This window comes from Mobula birostris, chromosome 3, assembly GCF_030028105.1.
Source record: "Mobula birostris isolate sMobBir1 chromosome 3, sMobBir1.hap1, whole genome shotgun sequence".
Lineage (NCBI taxonomy): Eukaryota > Metazoa > Chordata > Chondrichthyes > Myliobatiformes > Myliobatidae > Mobula > Mobula birostris.
In genome coordinates this window covers 171719184-171733053 of record NC_092372.1, presented here as the reverse complement: position 1 = coordinate 171733053, position 13870 = coordinate 171719184, and the positions used below count along the sequence as shown (strand labels likewise).

General features: G+C 38.2%; 1 protein-coding gene across 2 annotated transcripts in view; it reads right to left on the bottom strand.

Moving 5' to 3' along the window:
• The window catches only part of dnah5l (dynein, axonemal, heavy chain 5 like), a 297168-nt gene that overhangs the window by 203189 nt on the left and 80109 nt on the right, over positions 1–13870 (bottom strand). For both annotated transcript variants that reach the window (XM_072253688.1, XM_072253689.1), the window contains exons 31-32: positions 7719–7881; positions 6055–6166 (exon numbers count right to left, since the gene is read on the bottom strand). In XM_072253688.1, the coding sequence (XP_072109789.1) occupies positions 6055–6166; positions 7719–7881 (275 nt within the window). The remainder of the gene's footprint in view (positions 1–6054; positions 6167–7718; positions 7882–13870) is intronic.

Here is a 13870-nt window from a genome sequence, read left to right as displayed (position 1 = left end):
TCTCCAAATCTGTCAAGTTCTTCTGTAGTGTCTCTACTTCCTCAAGACTATCTGCTCCTCCAACTATCTTCATATCGTTTGCAAACTTTGTAACAAAGCCATCAATTCCATATTCAAATCATTGATATATAACCTAAAAAGAACCGGTCCCAACACAGACCCTGTGGAATACCACTAGTTAGTAGCAGCCAGCCAGAAAAGGCTCCCTTTATTCCCACTCTTTGCCTCCTGCCAATTAGCCATTGCTTTATCCACGGTAGAACCTTCCCAATAATACCATGGGCTTGTAGTTTGTTAAACAGCTTCACGTGTGACACCTTGTCAAAGGCCTTCTGAAATTCCAAGTATACACCTTCAATTGATTTTCCGTTGTCTATCCTGCTTATTGTTTCTTCAAAGAATTCCAACAGAATTGTCAGGCAATATTTTCCCTTGAGGAAACCATGCTGATTACGGCTATTTTATCATGTATCTCCAAGATCTCATCTATAATAATCGACTCCAATTTTTCTTCCATTCATGTGCCCATCTAAGAATCTCTTAAATTCTGTTCGTGTATCTGCCTCTACCACCACCTGTGGTAGTTCCTTCCGTGCATTTACTACTCTCTGTGTAAAATATGTGCCTCTGACATCCCCTCAATGCATTCCTCCAAACACCTTAAAGTTATGCCCCTCATTTTAGCCATAAATACATGAGCAACATCTTAGTTATATTTTTAGCAATGGATAATAGCAAAAGCAAGCCATTGGAAATCTGAACAGAAAATGCTAGAAAAAGGAAGCTGGTCTGTCACGTTCTGTGCAGAAAGAGTTCGAGTAAACATTTCAATGCAATGCAAGGTCATTAATCTGAAAGCATGGCTTGCCCTGAGTGTGAATATCAGCAAGTCTGGGACATTCGCATAGAAACTGGCTGAGCTTTACCAATGACTGATTGCAGCACTCTGTCACTGAATTTTGCATAGACTCCAAAGGTAGAGCAGCAGCTTACTGAGAAACTGTGGGCCCATTGAGAAGGATAGAGATAGTGTCGCTACAAGGAAGAGAGGGAGTAAGTAACGGTGCATATTTTAAATTATTCTTATTTGTGGTACCGATTTTAATTAATAAAAAGTGTTTTTAAGAATGTTCAAGTAATTTTACTTCTAAATTTGTTTTTTGGAATTTGTAAATTGTTTATGTCATTTTTAGTGTTTCTAAATGTCAGGACATTTACAAGTATGGAAACAGTAGAAGTGTTTATATATATATATATATATAGTTCCATTGTTTTTCATTTCATCTACATGCAATGTACAGAGGGACGTGGACCAGCATCGGTCCCTCCCAGTCGTAGAGTACAAACAGAAAATGGTACAAAATAACCCACAGGTCAGGAGAGAAACAATTACAGTTACTGTTCACAGGTCATCGACCTGAAACATGAACACTTCTATTCTCATCATGAACTGCTATTTGAACTCTTGAAGATTTCAAGCATTTCAGGTTTTATTTCAGGTTTCCAGCATGTGCATTTTTTTTTGTTTTGACCATATCCGTGATGTTCACGAAATCAAATGAACAACCCTTCTACAAAAGGCACAATCAATAACTGCAAGTCAAAGGGCACTAACTTGCAAGGTAAGTGGTGCAAAATAACTCCATATATCCACCTCAATGAGTCGCAGTCATTAAAAACTGAATAGAGAATTATGAATGCTGATTCGGCCAATCAATGTCTGTAACTCCTTCATTTGGCCATAAAGTAAGGGAATGGAAGGGAATGACCAAGATGAGAGAGGAGGAGAGGTGTGGATTTCTCAGGTTTTGTACCTCAGCAGTCAATGTGCAATGAGAAGTCACTCTGGTTCGAGCATTGCCGGGCCTCCTGTAAACCTCACATAGAGAAAAAGCCAATGCCACGCACTTCAGTTTGACATGTCTGAGGTAAATTTGATTGTCACCAAACAGAGTGTGTGATTTTACAATTGAAAAGGAATGCTTTGATGTAGCATTGAAATAATTCCACTGATGCCTCAGCTTCCATGTAATTCTGGCAATGAATGAGCATAGCCTCCACTATCCACCTGATTCTCATCTCAAGATTTGTCTGCCTGTTTAGTCTGTTCTTCCTACACATACAATGGGCAACCTATGAGAGAAATGACAGTCTGAAGAATATAAATGAGGTATGTGGCAAGATGAAATACCCACTTGACATGATAGGTTCTCAGGGAGCCTTCATCTGTGTGGATATTAATAGGTGAAATAGTGCTTGAAGTGGTTAATTTTCAGACTGGAAGAGAGTATACATTGTTCTTCAAGAATTAATACTGGGATTACTGCTTTTCTTGACATACTTTAATGACTTGGAATTGGATGTACTGGGCACAACTTCCTTATACAGTGGCATGCAAAAGTTTGGGCACCCCTAGTCAAAATTTCTGTTACTGTGAGTAGATAAGCGAGTAAAAGATGAACTGATTTCCAAAAGGCATAAAGTTAAAGATGACAAATTTCTTTAATATTTTAATCAAGAAAACTTTTTTATTTTCATCTTTTATAGTTTTAAAATAACATAAAAGGAAAAGAGCCCGAAGCAAAAGTTTTAGCACTCTGCATGGCAGCACTTAGTAACACCCCCTTTGGCAAGTATCACAGCTTGTAAATCTCACAGAACTAGAAGCCTTTTGCAAGGAAGAATGGGAGAAAATCCCCCAAACAAGAATTGAGAGACTCCTAGCTGGCTACAAAAAGCATTTACAAGCTGTGATACTTGCCAAAGGGGGTGTTACTAAGTACTGACCATGCAGGGTGCCCAAACTTTTGCTTCGGGCCCTTTTCTTTTTTTGTTATTTTGAAATTGTAAAAGATGGAAATAATAAAGTTTTCTTGCTTAAAATGTTAAAAAATGTGTCGTCTGTAACTTTATGCCTTTTGGAAATCAGTTCATCTTTTGCTCGCTTAGCTATTCACAGTAACAGAAATTTTGACCAGGAGTGCCCAAACTTTTTCAAGTCACTGTGTATGTAGATGAAGGCAAAGTTTGAAGAAAATGTTAAGAACCTTCAAAGAGATATTAACAGTTTTATGAAAAACTGTTAACAGCCAAAATTTAATGCTCATTATGTTCTCATTTTCCAGAGATTGATTTGTTATTCTCCCCATCTTGCATGACAATCATTGTATGAATATGCAGCAGCAGTGGTTGGAGTAGGTAGAGTAGTCAAAGCAAGAGATCTAGAGACTAGACCTTGTCTCTCTAGATCCATCTCTCATGGTAATTTGTGTCTAGTAGTATAAACTCCCCAAGGATAAAGGAGTCACAAGAGTTGTCAAGAAATATAGAACTGACCATCAAATACAGTATTATTCTTGTGACCCATGGTGATGTGCATATTTAAAGGGTGAAATTTATTTAATGAATTATTTGTTAATTATTAATGAACAATTGGTTCTTCACATAAATCCTTTATGGGTCAATGCTGGCAAACCCACCCACACCTTAAGTAACTGTTCTGTACGCACAGAGCCTGGGCAACTTTTCTAACATTGCAGTGAGTATCAAGCTGATAAATATTAGAGAAAACAGCAATAGCCAGCTTGAAGTTAAGCAAAGGCCAGGAACTTGAGCCGTTATGTGACAATGACTTCTAAAGAGAGAGTAGTAAGGCATGAGAGCATGACCAAAAGTTATCTTATAGAATGTCACAGATTCCAATTATTACATGCTTCGACAACACAAGCCTGTGAAGGCACTGCTCATCTAAGATCTAGGGAAAACTTGGTGTATCTATGGCGCACGTGTGAATAGATTCCTTGCAGATGGGCATTTCTGTGTGTGTTGTCTCAAAGCCTCTGCATCACATAAAATGTCAACCCTGAAGCCTGCCAAAATAAGGTATTGCCAGTGATGTTAGTACCAGAGCACTCAGTAAATGAGTAGCCCAGTAGCTAAATGCTGATACAAGCATTCCCTGATTGTTTGAGTACCTGCTGTGAACTTTAGAAGGTGGTTAAGCAACCTACAGTTAGTTCAGATGCTGTGTTGTGAGGAGCCCTGGCATCAACAGAGTGCACAGTCCAGATTTATGGATTCTAGATTTCTGACTGGCACAATTTCACACAGAAATGATCACTCGTGTTTATTTACTCTAATGAGATCAGTTGCCTAGCACTGGAAAAATAGCAACACTACATGATACAGTTTGAGGCAATGCAGACTACTATTTCATACATGTTGATCAATCACAAAAATATCATTTTTATTTGTAAAATTATCTGGCAATCACAATTGTTTTTCCAATTTCTACCACCTTTATGTGAAGTCTTTCTTAACCTTGTGGAAATACTGCTTCTAAATTTTTGCTTGACTATGCCCATTGGTCCAAGACGCCCAAAGGAGCAGAAAAAAATATCTCCCTAAAAACAAAAACTGCTGAATATATTCAGGAGATCAGGTAAATTTTGTACACAGGTGGCTTGGTTATCCTTGGTCCCATGTGATCTCACTTTCAGCATATTCAAAACTCACACCAACGCAAGATGTTCTCTCTTCAACCCCCTCCCATCCAGCAGAAAATATTAAAGCCTGAATACATTACCAGGATGATCAAGGACAGCTTCTATCCCACTGTTAGATGACTACTGACCATTTTCCTAATATGATAAAATGGATTTTCAGCCTCACAACCTGCCCTATTATGACCTTGCATCTTAAAGTCTACCTGCACTGCATGTTCTCTGTAACTATAACACTTTATTCTGCACCCTGTTAATATTGTACCTTGTACTACTTCAATGCACTGTTGTAATGAATTGATCTGTATGAATGTTATGCAGGTTTTTCACTCTAGCTTAGTAATGTAGCAATAATAAACCAATTTACCAATTTCTGGACCAATCTATCATGCAGGACCTTGTCAAAACCCTTGCTAAACTTCATGCAGGCAACCTTTACGGCTCTGCCCTTGCCAGTACTCTTGATCACTTCTTCAAAAGTTACAGAGAAGGAAGAAAGAGGAGAAACCAAGGGGAACAGATATCACTGAAAATTGTGGTCTACAGTTCATGCTTATCAAAGCAATGAGGGAAACAAAAACCATTTCTGGTGAGTGAGATAAATGAGTCAAATAGAACCTACAGAAATTTTACTCTCTATCTGCCCAGTCAATTCCACTTAAAATTCTGATAAAACATTCTTAAATTAGAAATTTATGGACATCTGACTTTCAAGTTAAAGGCATCTACTGATAGTTCCTATGTTATCAATTCCTTAATAGTTCACCTTGTCTCTGTTATTGCACAAATCTCCTAAGTCTTAGGGTATTATATAATTCTTCCAATGTGTTGAAATCTGCAGTTGCCTCCTTATCCATCAGCTCAATACAAGAAGTATTCTAATCTCCATTAGGTTTTTACTCTATTATATCAGCACATGTAAAAAATTAATATGCTGTATGAAAGCACTTGGATCCTTAGCCAAAGCTATTTTTCCTCTCTTCTACCCTCAAATATAATTTCGAATCCAGTAGCTTCAATCTATATAAACAAGATATTAATCAGACCATTCATTTAAAGAATTATTTTAATTATTCTGGGATGTGGACATTGTTAACAAACCACCATTTATTACCAATTCCTAATCATCCCTAAATAAATGGCTTGCTGAGTCACTGCAGAGGTAGTTACAAGTTAATAAGAATGTGTAAAGGTGAAAGGTTTCCTTTAAGGACTAGATATGTTTTGGTTTAGCAGCATTAAACTACAAACGTAGATCATTTTGATCATTCAAGTTCTCCAGCAACCATGGGTAGGATTTGAACTATATCTGGATGAGTAGTCTAAGCTTCTATACATTGGTATGGTAAAAGGACTGTGCTGCCATACAATTAGAGCTATTAGAATGAAAATAATTCAGAGATAGACAGAACATCTCACAGTATCAAAGAAAAGCAAATGTATAAGGACTGTCAATTGGATGCTGTCTTTCTCTCAAAGGTTAATTGCCATTTCTTACTGTAACTTCCTAAAATATTTCCTTAATTTTACAATAAATCAAAAATTCACTCACTTTGTTTGCCATCATTTCAAGCAATGGACAAGTTTCGCTGAAATCATCAATCTTCTTTTTCAGATCATTGAAAGCTTGCCACTCCTTCAAGGCTTTGGGTAATTTCCGTATTCTACACACACAAAAAGAAATATTAAATACAGAATATATTAAAAATCTAAGTTATATTTTAAAGTCAATATATTTTTTAGAATTTAGAAATTACATTGACTTCCATCACTTACAAACTGTATCAATTTTAACTTTATTTTGTCATTTATTCGGGCTCAATATAAAATAATAAGAAAAGAAGATACAAAATTAAAGGAAATAGTTTTATGTTCAGTATATTTAACCTATAAGGAAATCATGTACAGTAAGCATATCTAATTCATCTGAGGAAAAAATCAGCAGTGGATGAACCTCTCCCAGATTCCCCTATGGAAAAAAGAATTTCAGGCAGCTTTGTCTCCTGAAACACCTGCCGATGGTGAATGCCCAGCATGGCCTGAGTATGCCACAAGTGATGATTTTTCCTAATAGCTTAATCTCACTGTTACGATTTCTGGATTCCTTAACTAGTTTATAATCTAGAAATGTTGAAATAATTCCTTCAATTTGTCCTGTCTATTTCCAAATACATCAGTGTGGCTACATTGGGCAAACCAGCAACTGAAGCCTTCAAATGAATGAAGTGATGGCACTATAACATTAGCAATTTTTAATGCAAATAAAGGGACGCATTTTAGGAGCACCCACCTGCTAAGTACCAGGTGCTAGGTTATTATTTCAGTCTGGTTCCAGCTGATTTATACTTATTCTGTGCTACTGGACAGGTGGCTCCTTGTTACCTCTCTCCTCAACATGCGATCTCTGCATGAAGCTAGACAGTTCTTTATAATTCAAAGGCAATTTGCAATTTTAATTCAGACCTGGAGAATAGGGGATGCAGCACTCTCTCACCAATACATACTTTTGGGAACAATAGGGTACAAAAAAATTACATCTCTCTTGATTGGGTTCCACTACATTCCAGACCCCCCATGCCCTTCTGCATTTTCCAAGATGCCTGGACTCTAAAACTGAAAATAACATGCTTGGGTTCTTGAGCCTGGCAACTGTTTCCCATCCATCTCCATTATGATGGTAGTCACATCTCTTGATTCCATTGTCCCTCCTAAGCAATAATCTGTAAATTGTGTCGACTTGCACTGAGTTCCTGAATCCAGTTAAAAACAGAAATGGTCCACTTATTGATTAAGATATCAAGGGTACAGAAAATATTCTGTTTGTCTGATGAAGGCAAGCATGCCTCTTTTAGGAGCTATATATTTGTACCCTAGGCCTGTCTTGTCCGAATTAAATTCCATCTGATATTCCTTTGATCCTCTACCAATCGTTGATAGCCTTCTTCACTTTCCACCATACCTCCAATTTTGGCATCATCAAAAAAAGTTTCAACTGATTCTCATCCAATATATGGCATTACCCTGTACTGATCCCTGCATTACCATGAACTGACTCCTTCCACTAAACTAATTTTGTAGCCAGCTGGCTAGCTCACCCTGGCTCCCATGTGATCTCACGTTCCGTAGCATTTATTAAACATTATAAACTCTGACACACATTGGACAATGCCAAGGGAAGTTATTAAGTTAAGTACATCCTGCGTAAGCTCTACATACTTGTTCTGAAAATCCAGAAGTTCATTGTTGATTTTTTCAATATCCAAATCGCTCCACAGAATGTCATTGTAACCACTGACGTTATCGATAACTGAATTGTACAGACCATACAATTTCTGAAGTAATGTGAGTTCACGTCTTATTCTCTGTAAATCAGGATAATCTATTTATAACAAAAAGAACCATATGCAATTTTAATTCTCAAAAATATCTGAACTATTTCTCTACATTTTATTCTTAAAAGTTTCAGACACAAATGCTGTCCTCCCAGATGCCTATTGCAAATAACTATAACAAATGATTTTAATTATGTTGCAGTTCTTGTAACGTTTGATCAATTTCCTAGAGATTTCTGGCAGCTTTTAATGGGTTTTCTAGTTTATGGTGCCTATTCCAATATGGTGCCACAGAGGGGGAAGCTGAGCCACTTGTAGGCAGATTAAGGTGCAAGGAGAATTTTTGACCAGTCGACAATGAAAATTTGAATGATCACCACACCTACACAATAATTTCAAGTTCAAAGTCAAATAAAAGCACAGGAAGAATAAATTCTATTAATGTTATTATTCTTAAATGGAACTAAAGATTGGGATTAAAGGAAAGTGGTATGAGCCCTGGGTCTCCTTGTAGACAAGAAAGTCATAAAAATAAATGAAAATTGCATTTGTTTAATAATATCTGCAAGATTAATGTTAGTAAATATCAAGAGCTGTTAAAGTGTATAGATTTTTTTCAATAACTTTGCGCATTAAAGTCCTATTTCAGAGACTTGAGCTCAGCATTTTTTAATCACGAGTGATTGTTTCACTGTAAAAAGTGAATGCTTTTAAATAAGTTGTTATACTAAGGGCTAAATTCTTTTGGCTTTTAAGAAAGGATTCCATGCCACAATTATGAGTAAGGGAAGAAAGATTATGCTAATCTGAGTCAATATTTGTCCATTAATCAATGACACAATAGATTGGCTCAATATTTCTCTGGTGCCTTGAATGGTGTTAATTTCCATGTGAAACAAGCCGATACTACTTATATATTTATGAGTTAGCATGGTAATCAGAGATTGCTTTGCATTGAGTATTATTGGAAATACATTTATCAGGCATACGCAGAAAATTCCTTCATATTACAAAATTTCTTATCATGTAAGAACTAAGGGCAAACAGAGGTGCTGGGAAAAATCTGGGTCATCAACTGAAGTGGGTTAGATCGGCTTCTGAGTACAAATTAACTGCCAAGTACATTTTCATTTGTTGGTCTAGGCATATCAGGCCAGGTCAGCTTAAACTGTCTTCGGAATAACACATTGTGAAATAATCCTTCATTACTGAAGAATTTTGTGAGCCCTGATGTGAACTGCTGCAGTTTAAAGTCTTGTCCTTTTGGTTAATGTCATCGGTTTGGGAGGCATTGTTTCAGAGAATCATTAGTAAGTCACTGCTGTGCTCAATACAGCCACACTAGAGAGAATGTGTGCTGAGTATGGAGTTAGGATGCTAGTCAAAGACTGCTTTGACCTGAGGACAATCAAGTTTCTTGAGTATTATTGGAAATACATTCATCAGGCACGTGCAGAGTATTCTTCCATGTCTATTTCATGTAGATAATGAAACATGTGTTGACGTGTCAGTAGGTAATTCTCTTGCATCAGAATGCGTATCCTTTGACCTGAACTTAAAACCATGATTTTGATGTCACTGGATCAGTTGCTTTTCTGGTCAATGGAGTTCCCCAAGATGTTAATGATGATACACTTGACGCTGGTAAAGCAACTGAATATCAAACATAGATGGTTAGACCCTGTCATCTGAAGACAATTACTGCTGTATGCCTACATGGCACAAGCATTACCAGCATCTGGCAAGCCAAGTTTGAATGTTAATTTGATTTCATTTTCTAAGAAGCCGAGGATGGAATGAATGTTGAATAATCATCAGTAAACATCTCCATTCTGGCTCTATGAAGGAAATAGTAACTGAAGATGGTTAGATCTCGAACACTGCCCTAAAAACTCCTACAGCAATGCCTCGTACTGGAATAATTGATCTCCAATAACTACTACATTGTTACATTTCCTCAATTGGAGTGGTTTTTGTTGCTCACTAACCTAACTTTTACCTGTTTTACATGGGGGAGGCATCAAACTTACAAGTTTGAAGTCACTCTCATTCAAAACCTGCCTTGATCTCGAGGGAAGACCCCATCACCTCATCTCTGGAATGCAAGTTCATATTTAAGTCAAGGCTGTGATGAAGTCTCAGGGCTGAGTGGTGATGGAAGACCCAAAGAGAGCATTATTGAGCAGGTTATGGTAAATAACTAGAGCTTCATAACAATGATAAAGACATCTGCCACCACTTTCCTGATTATTAGACACAGACTGACTGGGCAGTAGTTAGACAAATTAGATTTATCCTGCTCTTTGTGGACAAGGCAATAGTGAACAATTTTTTTTTTTTTACAAATTCAGATAGATGTAGAAGCTGTAACTGTACTAGAACAGCTTGGACAGTTTGGAAGTGCAAATCTTCATTACTGTTGCTGTGATATTACGTAGTCCCATAACCATTGCAGCATCCAAATGTTCTCTGATGTTTCATGGCATCATGTGATTAGGCTGAAGACTGCCTTCAGTGACAGTAAGAATTTCAGAGAAGGCTGAGATGGATCATTCATTCAGTACTTCTGGCTGAACACAGTTGCAAATTCTCAGTTTTGCTTTTGATTATTCATGTACTTAGCACTAAGGACAGGAATGCTTTTGGTGCTCCTTCTACAACCATTCAGAACTTTGGACTGATCAGTTTGTTGTGGGATTGTTTAGTTCTCTCTATCACATGATGTTTTTGTTGTTTTACACTTTAGCACACCTGGTAGATCTTTCTGCACTTTTCAATGGACTTGGTTTGATCTCTTGACCTGATTGTAATGCCAGGGTGAGTAGTATACCTAACAGATTGTGACTGTGTTCATTTTTGCAGTGGCTGACAGTTCACAGTGCCTCATGGATGTCCAATATTGAGCCGCTGTACCTGTTCTCTGCCTGTCCCACATAATATAAACATAGTATCACACTCAGAACCTTCAGTATTTAGGGTGGGAATTGTCTTCTAAACCACTGCGCAGTTGCTGTCCACTACCAAAGCTGCAAGGGACAGGTATGTCTGCAACCGATAGGGCAGTGAGGAAAATGGCAAGTGGGTGCTTCTTTTGTATGGACTCACATAGTACTAGCTGCTGGCTCTCTCTGCAAAGTTTTTCCTTCAGTGTTCCGCCAGCACCGTAAATGGCAGTGGTGTGGGATGACTTCCGGTAAGATGGCGCTGCAATCAGAGGCAGTGGCCTCTACAGGGCCAACTAAAGGTGTTATTGTCTTTCTTAAACACTTTTTTTATGATTGCAAGATATTGCTGGACGGTATTAACTTCAAGCACTGCAGGTGTGTCCCATCAGTGAGTTGCTCATTGTTGCAAGACCGTATTGCTGCCTGCAGACATCCCACCTCTCCCAGAAGTTCCGGGAGTCTCCCTCATATCGATAGTGGCTCCCTGACGCCCGGAAATTATATACAATATCCTGGAAATCAATTTTTTTTGAGAAAGAGAGGGAGAGGGAGAGCAAGCATCCTGATTGGTCTTTCTTCGTGCTAAGAGTGGTCCCCAACCACCAGGCCGTGAGGAAACAATATGATTTGGTGATATGAAACGATATGAGACAGCTGCACCTTTCCTCATTCCCTGTCACGCCCACTGTTGAACTTGAACGCATGCGAGGTCATTACGCACGTATCATCAATGTCAGCGCAGGAAGAAGATCAACTCCTCAAGCTTCCAAATGACGGCGGGCTGAAAAGTATGTTTGACATAACATCTCTGCCAGCATTCTGGATCAAAGTGAAGGCTGAATATCCTGAGATAGCCACGGAAGCACTGAAAACATTGCTTCCATTTCCAACATATCTCTGCAATGAATGCAACGAAAACTAAATTGCGGAATAGACTGGGCATAAGGAACCCCCTTCGAGTATCGATGTTTCCCATCACCCCTCGATGGCACCGTCTTGTTGCAGGAAAACAAGCCCAGGGCTCCCACTGATTCAGCGATATTGGTGTGTTGCAATGATTTTATATGTTCATACAGGGAAAATATGTGCTGTGTGTTTAATATCCAAATGTTACTTAAAATGTTATGATGCTATTGACTTATAATTGACTTATCACTACAGTATATTCATGCGAGGAAAATATGTGCTGTGTGTTTAATATTAAATTCGTTAGATAAACGCTTTTAGAAATGAAACTGAGTGTATTAGCCACTTACAACTGACTTATAGTTGACTTATCACCTATATTCCGGTTGTGATTAACATCCTCGCCCCCCGTCGGCTGGTCTGCAAGAATATTGTCAATATTAAACCAGACCGCTGTGCAAAAAAGGTTGCGGACCCCTGCTAAGTAGACCTATCAGTTTTCTCTGTGGGCGGGCTTTACAGTCAACCTCAAAAATACTGACAGTGCTGCTCGCTGCACTGTTTGCAACAATGACTTTTCTATTGCCCATGGTGGGTTAAAATGTAAAAGACATGTTGAGGTGAGTTTAACAGGTGTCATTTGTTCATTAGCATAGTTAACGTTATTTAAATTAGCTGGCTGGCTGCTAAGGAGCTACGCTATTGATGTCCTACGTGATGAGGCCAAACTCCCTGTAGATTTGCTTAAAGTTGTAATAGAATAAACATGAAAATATAATATAAGTACATATTTTAATGTCACATTTTCTGCATATACCCAACTTGGTTTACAGATTAGACAAAATCACTAAACAAAGTATTACATACACCCTTGGAGGTTGACGGTAGCCGGGGGGGGGGGGAATGCTACCTCCCTGAAATGAGTTTTTGCAGGGTGGGATGTCTGTTCCTGCTACAGCGAGGCTTTGGAGCCGATGCAGGAAGGTAGTGATCAATCCAACTGCAAGTGATTGTTTTAATCATTTTTCTTGTGATCACAAGACCCTGTTGGACATTGGTAATTTGGAATGTGCAAGTCTGGTTCACTGGTTTATTGCTGGGAGTGACAGTGGGGGAGCTGCATGACCTCGGTTGTAGCACGGACTAGGCCTCATGCTTCAGTGTCGCTTGTTGCAGCCACCCAGGAGAGATGGTGCCGGAGGTGGTATGACACAGTGCCCATGCTGGTGTCAGTGCTGCCCTCCGGTGTTCGCTTAGTGGAAGATAAACTGGACTGAGTTCATCTGGAGACTGCTGCAGGCATGTTCTTGCTGACGGCATCCACTGATTCAGGAACTTGGGATATATTATATACATTTTTTGTGTGACTATATGTTTACTGCTATCTTATATGTGCTATATGTTTCTTGTGCTATGTACGATTGTTGGTACTCCTGGAGGAACACTGTTTCCTTCGGCTGTACTCATGAGTATTTGTGCATGATTGAATGACAATTAAACTTGAACTTTAAGAAGTTTATATAATATGACAACAGTTTTGCATCAAAATGCATTAACTGTAAAGATTTGGGACTGAGACTACAAGAGGTATTACAGAAATACAAGTTATATTTTCACGGATATTTTCATTCTTTTGAGCGAAAGAGACTCAGATATATACAGTATTAATTTTTAAGGCCAGCTAGATTTCCAGCACTAATGACCATATTAAAAGCTCAATTGTTCCTGATTAACTGCTACATTTGTCTTTAGTGCAAACTATTGGATGATTAGTTTGTGTTCACACAATTACAATAACCTGTGTGTGGATACCATTGGCATAAACTGCATGCTGCAGAGCAGATAGCTCTGATAGCAACTCCTGCATTTCTCCTTCTAACGATGCATGCTTGGTGCCTATATCCATTTCAGATTTACATAATGATAATAAAAATGAATAAAAACTTATCAATAACATAACACGACACTGGGAATGTAATCTAGAATCTAGAGCAAGGGATCACTGTTTTAAAAATGGAGGGTTGTCCATTTAATACATAGATGAAGGGTAACATTTTATCTCAAAGGAATTAGAAACTGCATCTTTGAATATTTTACAGCAGAAGTAAATGAAATCCTGGTAAGCAAGTGAAGTGCAAAGTGAAAGGTTACTGCAGTTAGAAAGAAATATGGATCCAAGGTTACA